Raw genomic sequence first — 22,433 nt, forward strand, 5'->3', positions numbered from 1 at the left:
GAAAAAGCCGAGTGATGATTAGGAACAAAAATGACAAAAAATAATACTCTGGTGACTAGGGATAATCATTTGCAATTCAGTCAGTGCTATTCAGTACGAGCACCCTGTGTTACCTAGCTCTTTGGAAATAAACTAGTACAGTTGTCAAATATTTTTTGCTACAAACACTTTCTGCACCTGTGACTCTCTCTCATAAATAAAAATATTGACAGCTTGCATTTGTTTTGTTTAATTTAAAAGTTGCAGAGAGTATAATTTCCAGTATATTCTGAATATTGATTTTCATCATTTTTTAAATAAATTCAATGGAATCTAAGTACTATAGCAACTTAATACCTGTATAGTCCATCTTAAAAATACCATGACAAAGTCTTATGATTGGAAAATTGAACATCATTCTTTTTTCTTTCTGAATATGTATTTCTATTACCCAACAAAAGTTTATTCTAATATGTTTTATGCTTTAAAGTATTTTATTAATTATCCTAAGATAATATTCTAAGAGAAATATGTATAATAAATGTTAAAATTTAATTTAGGTTTGTGGTAGGATATGTCATTATTAGTATATATGTGATCAAAGCAATCATTTTATGAAATTTTGATAAATAATTGTCAAAAATACAGTGTACAAATTATTGGAAATATTACTTATTAATGAGATGGCTGTGGTTTAAAACAAAAATAGTTAATATACCCATTCATAAATTTAACTATTGTTAGAATGAAACTAGGTTTGGCATAAGTTTTTTACACTTTTTATTTTGAAATAATTTCAGACAGAAAGCAAGTTGCAAAAATAGTACAAAGACTTCCCTTATCCTTTACCTGTGCTCCCCAAATGTTAATATATTACCCTTTCTGCTTTGGTGTTCTTACTTTCTCTTCTCTTCTCTCTCTCTCTCATTCTGGATTTCGTCTCTCTCTGATATAGTCGCCAGTATGTTTCAGACAAAATGTCTCATAACTCCTAACACTTCAGCTTGTATTTTCTAAACACAAGGGCATCATCTTATTTTTCCACTGCGTAATTAAAAAATCAAGAAATTCACATTGGTACTGCATTAGTTTGTTAGGGCTGCCATAACAAATACCACAGACTAGGTGGCTTAAACAACAGAAAGTTATTTTTCCACAGTTCTGGCGACCGGAAGTCCAAGATCAAGGTGTCTGTAGGTTTGGTTTCTTCTGAGGCTTCTCTCCTTGAGTTGTAGACCGCCTCCTTCTCCCTGTGTCTTCACATGGTCTTTCCTCGGTGCATGTCTGTTCTGATCTCCTCTTCTTATAAGGACTCTAGTCACATTGGGTTAGGGTCCACCCTATTGACTTCATTTTACCTTAATTACCTCTTTAAAGGCCCTATCTCCAAATACGGTCACATTCTAAGGTACTGGGCGTTGTGGTTTCATCATATGCATTTTTGAGGACACAATTCAGACCCTAAGAGGTATTAGGTACTGTTATCTAATCTACAGCCCTCTTTAGTCTTCTTTAATCTGGAACCATCCTTACTCTTTGTCTGTCGTGACCTGGGTATTTATGAAGCATATAGTCTGGTTATTTTATAGAGTGTTTCTTAATTTGGTTTTGCCTCGTGTTTCCTCATGATTATATTAAAGTTATAATTTGGACAGGAATGTCACAGAATGACGTGGCCTCATGGCCTCCACTACGAGCAGGCACGTGGCCCATTGCTGGTGATGTTAACGTTCATCGCTCCAGTTAAGGTAGTGTCTGCCAGGTTCCTCCACTGAAACTTTTCCCCCCTTTTTCTCACTATTTTAGAAGAGAGTTTACATATAAGCCTCTCTATCCATTTTCTCTTCCTCTGTCTCTCTGGGGTACATGTTGATACCTCCAGTCTAACACCACAGAATTCCTTCTGGCCATCTCCTTTCCATCTTTGGAACTTTGATCACTGACACTGAGAAATTTGGCATCCACTATTCAGCATCAGTTTTATTCCTACTTGTCCCTTTTATGTTTAAGGAAACCATAAGAATCGCTTTCATTAATGAGTAGATGGGAGCAGAAAGAGTTTTATTATAGAAGTTTCTCTTACTTTGAACTCCACCTGAGCTAAGATGCCGAAAAGTACCGATAGTTCTATCATCAAAAATTATTTTTAATGATCTGTCAGCTGAAAATTTATTTAGGTCCACTTTTAATATTTTATGAAAGTTTTAGAAACCGCTGTTAGACCTCATTAACACCGATATTTTAAATTGTCCCTTTGTGTTAAGAGGTTTTTGTGTTAGAGCAATTTGAGAAAGAGGTTATTTTGAAAGGGGAGATGGGAAAAGTCATTTTTAGGTATGAGTATGTGTGAAAGTTAAGGAGGTGGAAATTGATCCTCTTAAAATGTATCCACGTTTCCTTGTATCCCTTGAAGAATTACTGTGTACTTCCAAGAACACATAAGTGTCAGTTTAAACACTAGTGAGTTAATTCAACTGTGTTATTAGAGGAGCTAGCCCCGTGGGTTTAAAGCTAACCCCCTGATTGTTGCGCCATAAAACCTAGATTCAATCATGATTAAATGATTATACCAAACTAAATACCAAATTAAAACAAACTGATACCAAACTAAAACAAGAAAAATAATACTCCATCTGAAAAGTCATGACTAAGTTAATAGGCATTCTATTTCTACATTGATTATTTACGGCAAAATTACTGGAGTTAGTTTATATTGGAAATGACTTGTAATTTTTCTAAACACTTCAAAACTCACCAAAGCTTTTTCTGCTCTCCAACAGAGAGGTGGGGTATGTGCCGGCAGCCAAGTCACATACCCACGTGGCTGACCGACTCTGGAGGTAAAGCTCTCCTGTCCTTGGGCCGAGTAGACCCAGGGCTGGTTGCTTTGAAGGTGCCTGTTGAAATCTACGGAGTGAAGCTTCAGCTCTCTGTGAAGTTCGTTACCGTTTTTTTTACTGCAGTATTTCTTCTCACTAAAGCTTGTACAAAATTATATTGTTTGGACAGTTTCTCCAACTCAAAAAGAGTAACAGCCTTCTGACCCTGCCGTTCAGGCTGGCTCATCTTCTCCACTTCCCTTCCCCGCCTTCCAGTTTGTGAGGTCTTGGTGCTGCGTTTATTTCAAAACTGGTCCAATTCAGAAAAAAGAGCAATTCGCTTATCTTCTTTAAAGTAATACTTCTTGCTTTGTGGAAGCAAGCGTCCTTTTAAGTATTAAAAAAACAACTCCCCATTCATGTCATTTTCAACAAGACAGCAGCTTTACAAGGGGCTCCTCGAGCCTTCCTCATTGGGAAATATTGGTTCATAGACCTCTGCATTGGAAGCTGAGACCTGAACTCCGGTCCTCGAGGACTCTGGCACTTACATGATGTATTTCTGAGCATATTTACTTTGTTATTTTGAGCATTTTTTTCCCCAAGCGTCATACGAAGATGAGAAAAAACCCCTTGTAGTGAGCATTGTCCCAAGCAGTTAATCACATCTGCAGGCTCCTGCCTTTTCCTCAATGTTCCACTTGTTTTTAGAAAATATACATAAATATTTATTAAGGTCATAAATATGGAAAAGGTTTGTGCAGTGTGAAGTGCCTTTTAATTGCCAGCTATTATTAAGTCAGATTAAGTGTGTTAGTCCTGGGAAATTTAAAATAGTTCTTCTCTTGAACACATTATTGCATCCTTAATAGGAGCATGTTTCCTACATGAGAATTGCTTCTACTACTGAACCGTGGTAATGTAACAGCACATTTTATTGTTGTTTGGCTCAGTGGTCCTGTTTGATTAAGAGGCCTGTGCGAGAGGCGGGGCACATGGGCCACATAAGCCCTCATGATGTGTCTTTATTCTTCTTAAGTTCATCTGTAGTTCTATTAGATTACACTCCTTTTATTGGATGAAAGGGCCATGTCTCTGATTGGCAACATCTTTTCATTGTTAACAGATAATTGATAGTACTGTCAATGGAAAGAATCATTTAAAAAGGCTGAGAGTATTTTAAAACTAAAAGTCAGTTGATTTACTCATACATATTATGATTTTAAAGAAATAATTTGAGGCCGGCTCCGTGGCTTAGCGGTTAAGTGCGCGCGCTCTGATGCTGGCGGCCCGGGTTCGGATCCCGGGAGCGCCCCGAGGCACCACTTCTCCGTCCAACGCGAGGCCGAGTCCCACGTACAGCAACTAGAAGGATGTGAACCTATGACATACAACTATCTACTGGGGCTTTGGGGGGAAAAAACTGAATAAATAAAATCTTAAAAAAAAAAAAAAAAAGAAATAATTTGATATGATGCAAAAAACCAACAGGATAGTAATACCTGTTATATCTTTTGCCTGGAGAAAAGAGTCCTTTCAAGCAAATTAGCTCTGTACATTTTGGATCGGAAGACATTCAACATTAGAGGAGTGTGTAAAAAATCATTATTAAAATGAAAGCCATTGGCTAGGGACAGATTTAATAAATGGTTCAACCTTTATTCATTCCTGAATTCAGCAACCAAGTAGTGAGTATCCTTTCTGCACCAGATGGTGGATATAAGGTGGCTATAATAAGGACTGCTCTTATTTGATGTAACACCTACTCTGGGACGGGCACTGTTCTGGACACTTTACATATAAAAACTCATTTAGTTAGTCTCGCAGCGATCCTGAGTGAGGTGATTATTATCTCCATTTGACATAAGAAAAAATGTGCACATGAAGTTTAATTTGCCCAAGTTCACACAGCAAGCATGTGACAGAGCCAGGGTCTGAATGCATGTTGACGGTTCCTCACTGTGCTGCCTTTCACTTGACACTGTCCTTCTCTGAGGTTGCTTCTAGGAGAGACAAACATGAGGTCGTGTTTTTAAGTTTTATATGTAAGATATAGAGTAGGTGGTACTGAGGAGAGTATGATTAATTTTGCCAGAAATGGGAAAAAAGTTCAGGAAAAACCTTCCTAGACAAGGTAATATAGATGACAGGGCAAAGATAAGGTTAATAAAATAGTTTGGAATAGATTGATAGAAAGTTTAACAGTTCTTGATATGCTTCAAAGGAGAACTATGTAAATTAAATTTGTATTTGTAGATGATGAACTGACTTTAGGGTAGAACACTTGAGTTTTGCATATCCCCAACAAAACTTTTATTAGAAATATTTAAAATGCATATTATTTGGAAATGGATTGTATAACAAAGCTATCTCCTAAAATTCACCTGTCTCCTTGTTTGTAGGAACATGCGTAGTAACACACACACACACACACACACACACACACACACAACATCTCCATAACATCTTTAATTTGAATACTCTTGGAAGAAATTACTGAATAACAATTCTTAGACTGCATCTTTTGGGTGAAATGAAAAATAAAAAGTTTAATCCTTCTCCGAGTCTATTAAGTATAGAGATAACTAATTTTAACTGAATTAAATTTTTTTTTGGCCCTAAGTCTACAAAGTTTATAAAAGACATGATCATTTATTCATTCTACAAATAAGAATTGAATGCTTGTATATGTTAGGTACTGTGCTAGGTACAGATTAAGAATGAACTGACTCTAAAACCTAGGTGGTTTCATGTCCCAATTTCGTATGTATATGTGTATATACGTATAAATATATATGTTTTATAAATATATATGTATATATGTTTTATATTTAAGTCTTTAGGCACTGAATACAGGGCAATTTTCCATGCTCCAGGTGATTTTAAAAGCATCATTTCCAAGAGGGCTTGCTCTGCAGTAGATGTAGCTTTTCCTTCAGATATTACACTTTCATTCCCTCTGCTTTTCCAAATCATTCTCTAACCACTTTTTGCGTTAAAGCGTGCTGAGTATCATTCAAACTCAAACTTGAAATCAGGCAGGCGTGCATTTTAATACTAGCTTCGTCACGTTCCAACTTCTTGACCTTGGACAAGTTAGCTTACTTCCTTGAGCCTCTATTTCCTCAGCTGATGAGTGGGAATAATGCCCATTCCACAGGGTTGCTGTCAGGACTAAATGAAATAGTATGAGTAAAATTCTCAATGCGTAAGAGTTATGTTCTTAGTCCTCCATAGTAAATACTCAACCTTGCTACCTTTATTTTTTACTGTTTCATCATGATGTTTGGATTTTATGAATAATCATTATAGCTAATTTCATAACATCCCAGTTCATTGTTTTATATATATATAAATATTTACATAAATATATATAAATATATATATACATATATATAAGTATGTATATATAAATATATAAATATATATAAATATAAATGAATATATATATAAATATATATATATAAATATAAATATATATATATATAGCTGGTTTGTTGTTTCCACAGGCTAAATTGCTTTTTCTTAAAATTGGGGTTTATCTCATTTGTTTACTGGAAAATAGCAAGAAAAAGCTAGCAGAGGGGCCTTGGAGGTCTACCTAAGAGAAAACTTCTAAGTTGACCGAGGAAGAGGAGTCAGTAATTCTTACTTCCAGAACATCTACACTTTCCATGCAATGAAGTGTATTGGGGCACACTGCTTGAGAATCATTTTTCTTGTGTTTTTATTCCCTTTGCTTTCTCTTAAATTCAGCTATCTCCTTGTTAATAGGAACATAACACCAAAAATAATCTTTTTTGTTTTTCCCCCAAGCAAAGCATTTGGAGAATACTATTGTCACATTTGCAAATCTCAGCATGAAAAGAATTCTTTGGTGTTGGATACAGTCATTTGCTTGGACCTGTCTTTAAGAAAGACATCATTTTAAACACTTCTACCTAAGATTTGTTCAAGGAAAAAAAAAATCAGTCCTCTGCATTTTGGTACCGTGGTTTCCATAAACTAGAATAGCTGCACAGACATGGGAAGTTACATGTCAAATGCTACATTTTTGCAACAGTGTATTTTTAATCTCTCACTTATTTTTCATCAACCCAATTCTTAGGAGGTGCTAATCTGTCAATTCTTTCTTGTGTTGGTCTCTTCTTTCTTGGATTTATTCATTCATCCATTCGTTAACTTATTTGCTTGATGTTTACTTGCTTACTCAAATTCACCTGGAATTACTTCCCTGTGGGAGACCTACATGGCCAGGATTGTGGAACTGTTTCTCCATGTACCCTAAGTGTTCATTGTTCTGGGCCCGCCTTTTTTGTTAGTTAATTTTTTGGGTTGAAATTCTTACAGTATGTCAGCAGTATAAATTTGGAAACTACAGCTACATAAGGTATAGGAGGGGTTTTCATTTCCTCAATGGTTGGAGACTATTTATTTTCCACCCATTTTCTGCCTAGCAGAGACAGGCTCCTTTTATCTTTATAGAGTTCTCAATTCAGCTCCTCCTCTCATGCAGCCACAGTCAAGTCTCTCGTCCTACACAGGCCGTCAAATCCCAGAACCAGGAGCCACAACCTCTGCTGGGTCTGATGTCCCTTTGGTCCACTGCAACACTATTTTATGCTACTAAATAAAGAGTACAGGGTTTCTTGTTCAATACTTTCCCTGCCTGCGTGGAGTGTCTTTGATTTTAAGACAAAATTAATTTTATTAATTATTTTTTTAAAGATTTTATTAATGATATTAATTTTATTAATAATATAATTTAATGCTGTTGACAAACATCATATTGAAAATATGTATTTTAACCAATATTTTGTCAATTAGAATTGAAGTGTGAATTAAGTTGACAGGAGGAAAGAGTATAAAACATATAACAGCAGGACTGCTATCATTACATCTCAAACTTCTCCAGTAGGTAAGCTACTTGTATCTTGTTTATTACCTGTACCTAGTGGTGTGCTGGTAAAGACGGCTCTCTATAGAAGAGAGTCCTTATTTGTAGTGTTTCCCAATTTCTGTGGTGTATCTACTCCCATGATGGACAGTTTCAAGCTCCGACGTCACCTACTGGATTCTGAATTGGGACATGACGTAATTGACTCTTGCAAGACAGTACAGCACACCACTGCCGTTCAAGAATAGTTCACCAAAATAAACTGTTTTGGGGGCACCAACAACACTGAGAATTAAGTAATTGGCCTGAATGTGTACAGTTAGTAAATGCTGGCGAGAAAAGTCAACTAGGCAGATAGTCCAGAGTCAGGTTCTCCATTGCTTTCCCTTGAAGTGGCTCCAGGCCTACTGTGAACATTAACAATATTAGGATGTTTGCTGAACACCACGAGTTCTAAACGTAATGGGGATGATTGTAGAAACAGGCCACAAGAAAAACATTCTAAAGAATCACTAACTCAGTATTCTTGTATGCCAAGAAATAGGGATGCCATTTTATGAAATTATAAGTGGTCGGGTTTCTTCACCATGTGGTAGAAATATGCTGTGTTACACTCCTGTTTCTGGGTCGTCTTTCTTCTGTTTTCCGTGCTTTTTTCCATTCCTAGTGCCTAAGATTGAAATGCCGTCAAAATAAATGGCAGTGCCTCCCCTAGCAGTCTCTTCCTGGAGAGCGAGTCCCAGATTAATTACTCAGTTGTCATAGACAATTAATTTATGCAAAATCAACTTAAAAAGACAACACGGTTTTTGACTTTCATTACTAATTGCAGTAGGATGAATAAGGTGAAATCATTTACTAATAATTCTACATTATATTATTTTCTACTATTCATATTGAAGGCTGTTTATTTTTTTTACTAAAATATCTGTAAAATTTGCCCAAACTAATTATTTTTCACAGTAAAGTTAAAATGCATATGTTGCTTACCTACACTAATTACAAAATACAATAATAAAACTGAATAAAAATTTAAATTAAAAAAATTATATTTATAAACATTATAAATTTCTAAACAAATTTATGTTTATAAATAAAAATAATAAATAGAAATAAAATTCATTCTGAGGTCATAAGCTTGTAAAATGATAATAACTACAAGATTTTTGTGAGAATTACATGAAATAATGTATGCAAACCACTTACTGTGCTGCTTGTCACATGATAAGCATTCAATAGTATTAATGATTATAATAGCAATATTATTTTGCTATCTAATGTAGTTACTTTTACTGGAAACTTTCCCATAGAATTAAACCGAAGTATAGGTAATACTGAATTACAGTAAATACTGAGTAAATCCTGTAGCGTTCACCCTCCTACCAGAATTGAGGGGTATCATCTCAGTGGAAGGTGAGTGACATCCCATTGAGGTGTAGGAGGAAAATCTAAGGACTTCTATCTAGATGAATTTTTAGGTAAATGATGTTAAAGGAACTACATTTTCTTGATTGTCCGTACATGGATGGAGCTTTCGTCAAGTTCATGCATCAGATGGGCGTGTCTTGTCCAGGATGCAGAATCTCCTGTGACAAAGTGAGCCTTCTACAATGGGGAAAGTTGACGGTGGTGTCCAGCCTACACTTTCAAACCTGATCCAGGCTCTTCCTCATCTGCATTAGGAGGGGGGACTTTTTGTCAGCTGACCAAAACAATTCACAATTACGAAGAGGGTGTTGAAATGTACATTCACTTTCATTTTGCTACCTGAAGATTTGCTGCTTGTGGCAAAGTACTTGGAAGAATTGTTGAATTCATAGATTACTTACACATGCTTCTTTCACAAAAAGATAAACATTCCAAATTTGCTGAACTTTTCTGATGACAGATGCAGTCAATATTTTGTTACTTAGCAGATATATTCAAAGAAATAAACAACATTCAATCTGAACTTTCAAATTGTGAGTGACATTAACATTGAATAAGAAAATAATTGCTTTTCCAAATAAACTCATGCTGTGAAGGGAGCACTTTGAAAACAGATGTTTGCAAGTATTTTCATTGTCATGTGACTTTTTTACTGTCACATGTATGTGTCACACATACAAATTACCACGTACCTTTAAAGACTGGGAGCAGAAATTTTTAAATAGCTTCACTGAGATTTATCAATATACAGTAAACTGCCAATGTTTATAGAGTGTACAATGAGACAAGTGTATATACACCGCCCCCTCATGAAACTATCACCACAATCAAGATAATGGATGTATCCACCACCCCCACAAGTTTCCGAATGCCCCTCTGTAATTCCTCCCTCATAACCCTCCCCATCTTCATCCTGCTGATCTGCATTCTGTCACTGTAAATTACTTTGCATTTTCTAGAATTATTTTATATAAATGGAATCATAAAATCTGGATTCCTTTTTCTCTGGCTTCTTTTACTCAGCATAATTATTCTGAGATTCGTCCATGGTATCACACATATAAACAGTTCATTCCTTTTTATTACTGAGTAGTATTCCATTGTATGGAAAAACTATAAACTGTTTATTTAGTGTCCTGTTGACAGACATTTGAGCTATTTTTAGTTTTTGGCTATTACAAGTAAAGCTGCAGTGAACATCTGTGCACAAGTCTTCGTATGGACACATGCTTTCATTTCCCTTGAGTCAATACCTAGATGTGGAGGGACTGGGTCATGATAGAGGGGAGTGTTTACTGTTGAAGAAACCAGCAAACTGTTTTCAAAAGTGGTCATAGCCTTGTGCATTCCCAGCATCATTGTGCGTGTCCAGTTCCTCCACGTTTGCCGTCTCCATGCTGTCTTTGGTGAAGTGTCTTCTCAACTCGTTTGCCCAATTTTTGTTTGTGATTGGGTTCTTATGAGTTTTGATAGTTCTTTATATATTCTAGATACAAGTCATTTATCAGATAGATTATTTGCAAATATTTGCTCCCAGTGTTTGGCTTGTCTTGTCATTCTCTCAAATAGTTTCTTTCTAAGAGCAGTTTTTAACTCTGAAGAAGTCCAATTTATCAGTTCTTCCTTTTATGATGATGCTGACAGCATTGTACCAAAGAAATGTTTGCCTAACCTAAAGTCACAAAGATTTTATCCTGTGTTGTCTTCAACATGTTTTATAGTTTTAGGTTTTACATCTAGGTCTATGATCCATTTTGAGTAAATTTTTACATATGGTTCAAGCTAAGGATTGGAATTTATTTATTGATTTATTTTACATATGGATGTCCAGTTGTTCCAGCACCATTTGTGCATAGACTCTCCTTTCTCCACTGTCTTGCCTCTGCATCCTTGTTGAAATTCAACTGACCATATACATTTGGGACTATTATGTCCTCTTGAGGAACTGACCCCTTTATCATTTGAAATGATCTTCTTTATCCTTGGTCATAGTCTTTGCTCTGAAACCTACTTTGTTGGACATTAATACAAACACTCTAACTTTCTTTTTTTGCTGAGGAAAATTCGCCCTGAGCTAACATCTGTCACCAATCTTCCTCTATTTTTATGTGGGTTGCCACCACAGCGTGGCCACCAGTGAGTAGTGTAAGTCTGCTCCTGGGATCTGAACCCAGGCCACTGAAGTGGAGTGAGCTGAACTTAACCACTAGGCCACAGGGCCGGCACCTCTAAATTTCTTTTGACTGGTGTTAAATGGTATCTTTTCCAGTCTTTCATTTTTACTCTGTGTCTTCGTATTTAAAGTAGGAGTCTTGTAAGCAGCATAAGTTAGGTGATTTTTTATTCAATCTGATAATCTTTGTCTTTTAACTGGGATATTTAAACCAGGCGCATTTTATGTTTAGGTGTAAATCCAGCATCTTGTTATTTCTTTCCTGTTTGTTTCATCTGTCCTTTATTCCCTTTACCTCTCTTTCTTCCTTTAGAATTGAATGCTTTTTATGATTTTATTTTATGAAACAACTTTGAACTGATTACAATCTTCCCCATGAAGAGTTTCATTGCTTTTGAATCGGTTTGATAATATATAAGGATGCAACTGATTCCTCTGCAGGATTAGCTGATTGACATCAGGGAAACTCTGAATTTCAACCACAAATCTTAGTGATTAGAGAATAAAACGATAAGTTACGAATAGCTGCCTTTGTTCCCTTTGGATCCACATATTCTCTGGCGTATCTTTCTCAAATAGTGTAACTGAACATCTAAATGTTGAAATAAATGAAACTGACCCAGACATTAACATCACTATCTTATGAAACAATAAAGAAAAAACTTGACAATCGATAACATACATTTTATTACAGGGCTTTCATTTTAAAGTATATAATTGTTTAGTAGGAACAAAGAGTCTTGTTCAGTAAATAAAATCCTTTAAAAATACATGCTGTTTAGTTTTATCTTTTCTAAATGTCTATTTTAGTTTATGTTTTATAATATAAATAATATATGAGCATGGTGCATGTGCATAGAATTGCTAAAGGAGTCCACACTTATTGGGAGTGCGTCTCCAGAATTCTTTTCCTGACAAAGGACTTCACAGACATTTCAGAGACTCTCTGGACTAGAGGACTTTGAGATCACCAAAATTATGCTAAATATTTTTTAAAAGAGACAGAAAAAATATCTTAACTCCCATTCATTTAGTCATGTCTTAGTCCATTCAGGTTGCTATAACAAAATACCACAAAGTGGGTGGCTTATAAACAACAGACGTTTTTTTCTCACAGTTCCTGTTGGTAGGAGTCCAAGAATAAGGCACCAGCCGATAAATACCCAGTAATCTCACTACCCAGAGATAATGTCTGATAAAAAGACACTTGTTTCAGAATCTAATAAGTCTTTTAAAACAGAGATAGTGTTTTTTAAAACTATTCGTTTTGTATCTTCAAAGTCATATGTGTGGATATGTTCAGTGTATGTGGAAATGGATAGTAATAGATAGAAATAGTAGTTAATGGGTAATAACAGTAGTTAATGGATGGTGATAGTATTTTCAATTATAGTTCTGATTCTTTTATACCAAATTCTGAACTTTAGTGATGTAATTATTTTAAACGTTCTTTCAATTTATTTTGTATTTACTGGATTTGCTTTCCAGATGTATCATAGAATCCGTCATTCAGAGTGCATTTATCGGGTCACTATGGAAAAGCTGTCCTATCATAGCATTTGTACTGCAGAAGAATGGCAGGGCCTCATGAGTTTCAACCTTCCAGTGCGTCTCTGCAAAGAAATTGAGTTGTGAGTATTCTGCCTCATCAGTTTCTTCAGGCACAGATTTTTAATTTGGTTGAACTTAGAGTGAAATGGGTTATGGAATTAGAATCACAAATACCCTCTTGTAGTTTTGTGTTGCCATTTTCCTCATTGGAGGTGATTCCAAATCTTCAGATAGAACTTGGAAGGCCGGATCTCTTTATCTTAAAAAAAAAAGAATCTGAACACCATTTTGAAATGAGTTCACCTAAATGTTAGCTTTTCTCGTTAGTCTTTTACATTCTTTACACCATATATTTGATATTCAAAATGGCATTTAATAACAGATATCTGCGAGTTTTCAGCATAAATTTAAATTTACAAATTAAATTTAAGAATTTAGTAATAATTAGTTCAACTTCCACACTTTGTTTTCTAATCTTGTGTTGGTATATATAATTATTTGTGGTAGGACCTGTGATGATTTGTATGCCCGTTATAAGTGCACGTCAACACTATTTAACGACGTAGAACATCTTCAAAAGTGACCCAGAGCTGATACTCACCTTCTAAGTGAAAATATAGTACTGTTATATTAATTAACCAAGGAGGCCATTCGACTGAGGGGCTCTAATGCCCTGGCTGCCTGTGGAAGCAAACCAAAATCTAAACCTATAAATGCCTCGAGGTTACAAATTGGAAATACTAAGGACAACACGTCACAAAAAGCCAACTAGGCTTTAAGTTGCAGCCAGTCGAATAATGTCCTTTCTCTGCTTCTGCACCTTCTCTCCCCAAGTCTTTCCCCGGGCTTCTGTCTGCGGAGGCTTCCTAACAGCTTCCCGTTTGGCACTGCCCTATTTGAATTGATTTTTGCTCCAATAAACTCTCAAAACATTTAATATGCCTCAGTTTGTCTTTTAACTGAGTATATATAGTATATATTGTGATATAATAAGAAATATGTATATTTGGTCTTTTAGCTACCTTCTGGCACAGAGCTTCAAAAACCCTTGTTATTTCCTGAGTGATGTGGGTGAGAGGGAGTCTTCTGTTATTCATAGTAAACCTTTTTCAACCACTCGTGAGTTTATGCTAAGGAATGACTGTTGGAGGATGGGGGCTGGTTGCCAGAGGAACCAACCCTATGATTAGAAGGTTGGCATTTTCAGCTCCACCCAGGACCTTCAGGGAGGACAGAGGGTCTGGGGATTGAGTTAATCACCGAAGGCCAAAGATTTAATCAGTCATGCCTATGTAATGTACTTCCATAAAAACCCTAAACAAGGGGTTCGGAGAGCTTCCAGGTTGGCAAACACATCAAGGTACCAGGAAGGTGGTGTGCCTAGAGAGGGCATGGAAGCTCTGCGACCCTTCCCACATACCTTGCCCTATGCATCTCTTCCATTTGGCTATTCCTGAGTTGTATCCTTTATAATAAACTGGTAATAGTGTTTCCTTGAGTTCTGTGAGCTATTATAGCAGAGGGGGTTGTGGGAACCCCTGATTTATAGCTGGTAGTCAGAAGCATGTGTGTCCTAGACTTACAATTGGCGTCCAGAGTGGGACTGAGCCCTTAACCTGTGGAGTCTGTGCCAACTCCAGGTCACGTCAGAATTGAGTTGAATTATAGAACATCAACTGGTGTCTGCAAAGGATTGAAGAATTGCTTGGTGTGGAAAACTCACACATTTGGTACCAGAAGCGTTGTAACCAGAGGAAAATGGTTTCTTTTAATACTTTACCATTCTGTTTATTTGGGTTAAATGTTAGTAACTAAATTAGCAAATTTAAAATGGGCAATAACTTTGGATGTTTATATTTATGAATTGTTTCTCTGGATGTAAGTAGGAGAGAGAATAATTTTCAACACTAAAAAAATATTTCCGATAAGGTTTTTTTCCCCCTTATCTAGGAGTTATGTAATATAAGTGTAGTATTCATAATATAACTTTTCTGTGTACTTTTTCATTGCTCTGGTAACAACCACAACATCCTTTTTCACAGATTGTTTATTAGAAAATTAAGCAATGGCTTAAATATTGGACCGGGTTCCTAAGGGAATGTATGGAATTTCCTACTGGAAACCTTTAAATACAACAGAGATGTGACTGAGAAGGCAGGAAAAGAGATGGCTGAACTCCCAGTTTTTTTTTGTTTTTTTTTTTAGATTCTTGATAGACAAAAAGTTAAATTACTTTCTTTACTTGTTGTTATGTTTACCCTAATTATATTTAGAGATAAACTGCGCCTTATTTCCATTTCAGATTCCACTTTGACATTGGTCCTTTTGAAAACATGTGGCCTGGAATTTTTGTCTATATGGTCCATCGGTCCTGTGGGACATCCTGGTATGAATGACCCAAAAACTTCCTTTTTAAACTGTTAAGTGCTATGACCTCTTCCTCTCCCTTCCTATATGCCTTGCCACTTTCTTGGTTGATAATTACCTTAAAATATGCCATATGTAATTACTATTTTTTTCTAAATATTTGAATAAAGCAAAGGTTAAGTTTGTTGGACAAACCCACAGCCTTTTTAGATTTCCCATAGAGGCTGCTGAGCTCTCTGGCAGTGTGGCTGTCCCTTGGCTAACAAGCAGGTAACTAACCAGGTGATCATAAAAATATAGGTTAAGGGCCGGCCCCGTGGCTTAGCGGTTAAGTGCGCAGGCTCCGCTACTGGCGGCCCAGGTTCAGATCCCAGGCGCGCACCGACGCACTGCTTCTCCGGCCATGCTGAGGCCGTGTCCCACATACAGCAACTAGAAGGATGTGCAACTATGACTTACAACTATCTACTGGGGCTTTGGGGGGAAAAAAGGAGGAGGATTGGCAATAGATGTTAGCTTAGAGCCGGTCTTCCTCAGCAAAAAGAGGAGGATTGGCATGGATGTTAGCTCAGGGCTGATCTTCCTCACCAAAAAAAAAAAAAAAAAATATGTAGGTTAAAATTACTTTAGGCTATTTAAAGTAATTTTAAAAGAGATGGGGTTACTACTCAACGTAATTACATACTGTTTTAAAGTGTGCTTTGGAATATATGCGTAAATTTTGCATCCACTTGCAATTTGCATTATGGAATAGGTGTGAAAGAAACAAGTCTTCTAACTCAAAGCCTTCTGCTTTATTCGTAATTTCATTATGGCCCTCCTTCACTGCAGACCTCTCCCCTCCCGCTCTGGCCTGTCTTAGAGGCCTTTCCTGACTTTATATCTCACCTTTTACAGTGTAGGGGAGCAAGACAAATCCTCTCCCCTCTGGGTCCTTCTGGCTGGGCCATGAATTAAATTGACATGAGACAGAATAACAGGAGAAAATCAAACAAAGCTTTATAACCTGTATACATGGGAGAGACTCAGGAAAACTGAGCAACTCACCAAAATGGCAAGGGCTCTCATCTTAAATACCATCTTTAGCTAAAGACAAGGGAGGATGTTGGGAGTGGGGGGAGTTAGTTGTGGAAGATGCCAGAAAAGCACAGTAAGCAAGAGTAAGGTTATTATACAGATTTAAGTATTGATTTTATCTTGTTTCTTCTATATCTTCTCTAAGTATTGGTTATATCTTATCTTCTGCGTTGATAAGAGTTTCTACAGATAGGGTCATCCCCCCTTCTTCCTGGTACAGAGAGGGAGATACCTTTACAGATGGAGGTTTCCCTTACAAATGTAAATGTCTCTTACAAAGGGTAAATTCTTCTTTTCAGAGCTTCTCCCATGTCTGCAGTTTTTACAAGTAATAATCCTCATTAGCCTAAAATAATCCTCATGCCAAAGAGACACATTTTGGGGTGGCCGATTCTGATCCCCCACAGCAGCCTAAACACACATACTTAGAATGCAAGGAATAATTTTCTTTTTCACTTTATTTAGTGACTCATTAAATGGCTTATAAAGGCTCTTAGTTTCTCTAGAACTAAATGGTCACTCCTTTCCTATTGATTTCTTTGTCTTCTCTTACTTCTCTTAGAGACTTTTGTAAATTGCTGCTTTAAAACACAGGAAAACTAACTCCAGTTATTTCTTAGATATCAATTGAGAGTTTCACCAGTTGGAACTCTTAAAATAGCATACCCTATACTTCAAGGACATTTGAAAAATTTCAGTAGAGAAAATACAGGTTATATATTTTTAGAAGTTTTATGATCTCTCATCTCTTTGGTATTTCAAAGAGCCCTGTTTTATATTGATGTGCTTTTGTTTTAAGCTGCCTTAAATCCATTGAGGGAGTTGGTAGGGCCTCAAATAAGTATAAATACATGATAGTAATACAAAATAAAATACAATAATTTTGTGCAATAAAAATATATGTTATATTCTCTCGTGTACTGTGTCAGGATTTGGATATGGTCATATGCCACTTAATAATTTGAGTGTACCATAATAAATTGGATCCATTTTGAAAAGATAATCACTCATCTAGAAAATCCTCATGATATACATAGTTGCAGTTTGTGAATCTGAGTATGCTTTTTGGAAGATTTTAGCTCAGAGTAGTCTGGAGCAGGATGATAGTCTGTTGTCTCTTGAGCACTGTGGGGTGTACTCTGGAGCAGGATGATAGTCTGTTGTCTCTTGAGCACTGTGGGGTGTAGGGAATGCTTGAACAGTAAGGAAAGTGTTGGGAGTTAATGATGGCAACTGCCTGCTGATTCTGGTATTTGCTCCCTGGTGGGCCAGTTAATAGATCAGAACAGAAGCTGTTAAGGAGTCTTCCTCTCTTAACTGGCTAGAGAAATAGGAGGGAAGTGGTGAGGCTCCAGTGTTCCAGTATTCAGTCTCTATGGAAGTCTTCGTGGTTGCAAGTGTGGAAGAGTACAGACACATGTGTATCTAGACAAAGTTCTCTCCAGAATGTATTGATTCTCTACTGGTTTCTGTGCTAACAATTTCTTTTCCACACAGCTTTGAGCTTGAAAAGTTGTGTCGTTTTATTATGTCTGTGAAGAAAAACTACCGTCGGGTTCCGTATCACAACTGGAAGCATGCAGTCACAGTGGCCCACTGCATGTATGCCATACTCCAGAACAACCACGGGCTCTTCACCGACCTTGAGGTGGGTGTGCACACACTTTCTCCTTCCATTTCAAATAACCTGAGTGGATTTCATGCTGCATGTCTGGAGCACATTTATGACACGAATATGTGACTTGTTGTTCCAGGACAAATTTTGGTTCGGTAAATTAATAGAAGGATATTTTACAGATTGCTATGCCCAAGCATTTATCATATTATTTTGTATAAGAAATGTAGATACAGAAATTCCAACTTCACTAAAATATCCCCCAAGGAAACACTAATTTTTGTAGTCTTTCTTCCCTATTAAAGCTTAAGTTTTCTGAAAGGATGTAACCAAGGTGAGTTTCTCTCATCACTCTTGTGACCTGGATGATGTAGACATGTCCTACTGATTTGAGAACCCGGAGCATTAAAGACAATTAGAACATAGATGCTTATTTGATCTCCTCCAGCATAAGGAAACAAGGGCTTTCTGATGTTTCACTGACTTACCTGACTTTACATACCCAGGGTTGGTTACATACTGAAAGCTCTCCAAATCTCAGAGTTAGAAGGCTTGGGGACTGCCTAGTCCGTTCATGCACCCCTGTGGAACTCCTTCTTCAAACACCTGGCCCAGCGCTTGGTGATCAGAGCGCCTTAGCCCCAGCCATGCTGATCCCAGGTCTAGACCATCCTGACCCCCAAGGGCATCCTCTCTCCACATGGTCCCGATGAAAGCCCTCACTCGAGTCCTCCCTTCTCTCCTCCATAAAACTGGTGTCGTGCTTCAGGAGACATCTAACCATGAGAGAAGGGAGCTGTTATCTCTGTGATAAAGAAATTGTGCTTCTTCCAAGGTCACATTCACATCAGAACCCAGTGCTCCTCAGGTCCAGTTCTGCTTTATTCCATTCTCTCAGACCAAATTCAGTCTGGGCAGGAAATTTGAAAGGTGCGTTTTAGAAAAACATACTAAGACTCAAAATTTTTCTTGTTTTTTTTTTTTTAATAATCTTTAGTTGGGGCTTAGTTTAACCTAATAAATAATTTATTATTTATTACAAAAAAAACAGATGAAATTTGTTCTTTTTTCACATAAGTTTTTCTAAACAATTTTCCATTCGATTGAACCCCACGTTTTTGAGACTTTCAGCATTTTCTCTGTTCAATTTCATTTAAGAAAGCAATTTCATTGTCGTCTTTACCATAGGATAGCCAGTGAGTTTGAGAACTATAGAGATTATACTTTGAAATTGCACTGAAATTTATATTTGAAAATGGAAAATTTTAAGATAAGTGAGAAAAATTTTGTTGCTATATATTGACTCTCATTTAAGTTCCTAATTCATTTCCAGAATTATATTATTATGTTTTTCCAAAAACTCAGGGCTTTTTGGCTAAAAATAAGCCCAAAATAATATATGTAAATTTTTAAAGTATATTTTATAAAGAGGATATTATATCTCTATTAGAGCTACTAGAAATTATTATTTGGTCTTGTTAAAGGAAAATGTTTAACAAAGGTAATTCTTTACTTTGTAAATTATTTTCAGATGCTGAATTCTGGCATATTTATAACAAAACTATTGAACATAATGTCAGTAAAAATAAAATTGGTTAAAAAAATGGGAAAGATGTACATAACAGCTTTTATCTATTATGCAAGATTTTAAAACCTTGAAATTTCTTACCAGATTCATCATGGTTGACACAGCACCATAAAATATGGAAACAACCCCAAAACAAGTTGATACTCAGAACACAACTAATTCAGTTCTCTTAAGACCACTGAGCACATAGGACTGATAACATGCAAACGTTGTCGTCAGTTTAGGGGTGTGGGTGGTCTGGGAGACCTCCCCCCACTTAGGAGGCAGGGGAAACTGGTTCTGCTCCATGAGGATGAGGATGGAGCAGGGTGGATAGATACAGATAAACTTGTGGGGATTTCTGCTGACTCTCCCGCAACCCTCATCAGCATTGCCCTCAGAGGACTCTGCCTTCACACACGCACCAGAAGGATTCCCCTGGCTCCTGTCCAGAGCTGACCCTTCTACTTGACCTTGTCCACCACCTCCACTCTCGAGGGCACTGCCCTTGCAGTTCTCCCCACTGCCTCCTCCATTAGCATGTTGGGTCATATCATCTGCATGTAGCATGCTGTTGTTACTTCAGTCTTAACATACACTCTCCATCTGCCTCTCTGCTCAGCTGCCTCCTGGTTTCTTAGCTCTTCTTTGCTGAAAACCGGCTGGATCCAATTCCTTTCCTCCCTTTTTTCTGAAACCAACTCTGATCAGGCTTCTGCCCCTCACACTCCAGAAAATGCTGTGGTCCAGGTCACCAGTGCCCTGTGCCTTGCCAGCTCTGAGGGTCACTGTCTTCACCTGGCTCCCAGGACAACCAGTACTCCTGGTTTCCTCTGACTGCATTCCTCCTTAATTTTGCTGGATTTGGGGTTTTTTTGTTTTGTGTTTTTGCTGACTCTTTCTCTTCCCTGAGACTTCTTAAAGTTGGAGTTTTGAGGGCTAGACTTTTGACCGCCTATGCCCTCACACAACAGCCTTGGTGAGCTCATCCAGTCCTGTGGCCGTAAATGCCATATATACACCGACCATTTCCTTTCTCCAGCAGAGACCCATCCTCCGAAGGTTAGACTTCAATAGCCAACTGTCAACTCAAAATCTCCCCTGACTGTCAATTACACATCTCACCTCAATCCAAAACTGAACTCCTGCCCTCTCTCCTCCAACCTGCTCCACCTGCAACTTTCCCCATCTCAGTTGATGACGATCTTACAGTTTCTAAGGCAGAAAACGTTGGAGTCATGCTTAACTCACCCCTCTCCCCTCCCGGTCCTGCCCTTCTTTCCTTTCACACCCAGGCTGCTGGAAAATCCTGTTGACTCTGCCTGCAAAATCCATCCAGACTTTAATCACATCTCATAAGCCTCCATTGCTAGCATCCTGGTCCAAGCTTCTGTTATATTTTGCTGGAATGACTGTGAAAACCTTCTCACTGGTCTTTCTTACCATCCTGGAGGCTGTACTTAATACAGTCGCCAGCATGGTGATCTGTTAAAAATGTAAGTTCAGAGCCAGCCCTGATGGCCTAGTGGTGAAAGTCCTGCACTCTCCACTTCAGTGGCCTGGGTTCACTTCCCGGCTGTGGAACCACACACCTGTGTCAGTTGCCATGCTGTGGTGGCCGCTCACACAGAAGAACTAAAAGGACTTACAGCTATGATATACAGCCATGCTCAGAACTTTGGGGAGAAGGAAAAGAGAAATGTGGGTTAGATGATGTCACCACTCTGCTAAGAATCCTGTGATTGTCCCCTGGTTCGTGCAGAGTAGAAGGCCTCTAAGGTCTTCAGCTTCCCTCCCCTGCCTGTCTTCTCTGTCCTCCTCTCCTGCAGCCCCTGGGCCACTTTCCTGATCCTCTGACTCTCAGGGCGGGCTCATCTGCAAGGATGTGCTCTGCCTGCCTCCCCGCCCGCCCGCGGGCTCTTTCCCTGGACCGCCCTGCTTCTCTCCTTCAGCTTCAGGTCTCTGCTCACCTCTGTCTTTCCGTGGCCCACCCTGTCTGCTTTCTTTGGGCCCCTCCCTGTCTCCTGCTAATCCCCGTCAGCTTTCTCTGCCTTTTCTCCTTTTCTGTGTAAGATGCCGTTTTCTCACATGCCTTATTTACGATGACAAAAACACTGTTAGAATCTAACGTTGAATAGATTTTTGAATAAAGGACGGAAACTGTCCTCTCCTGGTGCAGATTTGCTTCCTCTGTAGTTCTTTGAAACATTCGCTTTCATTTGATGCCACCTGCACTTTTTCCCCGAGCTGAGCAGGAAAACTCAAGAGTGATTTGACTGTCAAGTTCATAAGCAGAAAAACAAAGAAAAGGTTAAGAAAGAAATTAGATTATCTGGAATTTCAAAGATTCGTAAGGATGTTGGCAATAGTAATGGCAGAAGTTGCTGTGGTAGGGATGGTAAGCTGTCAGTCTCCTCGTATCCCGTTCCTCTGTTTTGAACATCTGTGCACTGTGTTACTTTCTTAAGCGCAAAGGACTGCTGATCGCGTGTCTGTGTCATGACCTGGACCACAGAGGCTTCAGTAACAGCTACCTGCAGAAATTCGATCATCCTCTTGCAGCTCTCTACTCCACTTCTACTATGGAGCAGCATCACTTCTCCCAGACGGTGTCCATCCTCCAGGTGAGACGACCCAGGGCCACGGGCATGCCCACTGCCTCTGCTGTGTTGGAATGATCTTCTGAGAGATATTAGCGCTTTATAAGTAAAAGAGGAATATTGTTATGGCTTCCTTTAAAACTAGTAGCTACATTTTATTGCAGAACCTTATATTTCTAGTCGTCATTAGATAATTTTGGTTTTTGGTTAGATAATTCTTTGTGAAGATTTTGAATATATATGTTTTATAATCACATTTGACTTTTAAATACGTGATCCCCTAAGGCAAATTTTGTTTCACGTACTTTAATTTAATTTATATGGATTGTCATATTCTTGGACCAGAATGTATTGAACAAT

The 22,433-nt window shown here is 37.8% G+C and overlaps 1 protein-coding gene across 3 annotated transcripts in view; it reads left to right on the forward strand.

Annotated features, from left to right (window-relative positions):
• Positions 1-22,433, forward strand: part of PDE10A (phosphodiesterase 10A) — a 248,225-nt gene that overhangs the window by 189,778 nt on the left and 36,014 nt on the right. For 2 of the 3 annotated variants that reach the window (XM_087425040.1, XM_087425041.1), the window contains exons 14-18: positions 1,635-1,727; positions 12,785-12,927; positions 15,150-15,233; positions 17,789-17,939; positions 21,942-22,097. In XM_087425040.1, coding sequence (XP_087281166.1) covers positions 1,635-1,727; positions 12,785-12,927; positions 15,150-15,233; positions 17,789-17,939; positions 21,942-22,097 — 627 coding nt within the window. The remainder of the gene's footprint in view (positions 1-1,634; positions 1,728-12,784; positions 12,928-15,149; positions 15,234-17,788; positions 17,940-21,941; positions 22,098-22,433) is intronic. The other variant, XM_087425039.1, reaches the window with a different exon arrangement.

Source organism: Ceratotherium simum, chromosome 38 (genome assembly GCF_057802395.1).
Source record: "Ceratotherium simum simum isolate JZ-2026a chromosome 38, ASM5780239v1, whole genome shotgun sequence".
NCBI lineage: Eukaryota > Metazoa > Chordata > Mammalia > Perissodactyla > Rhinocerotidae > Ceratotherium > Ceratotherium simum.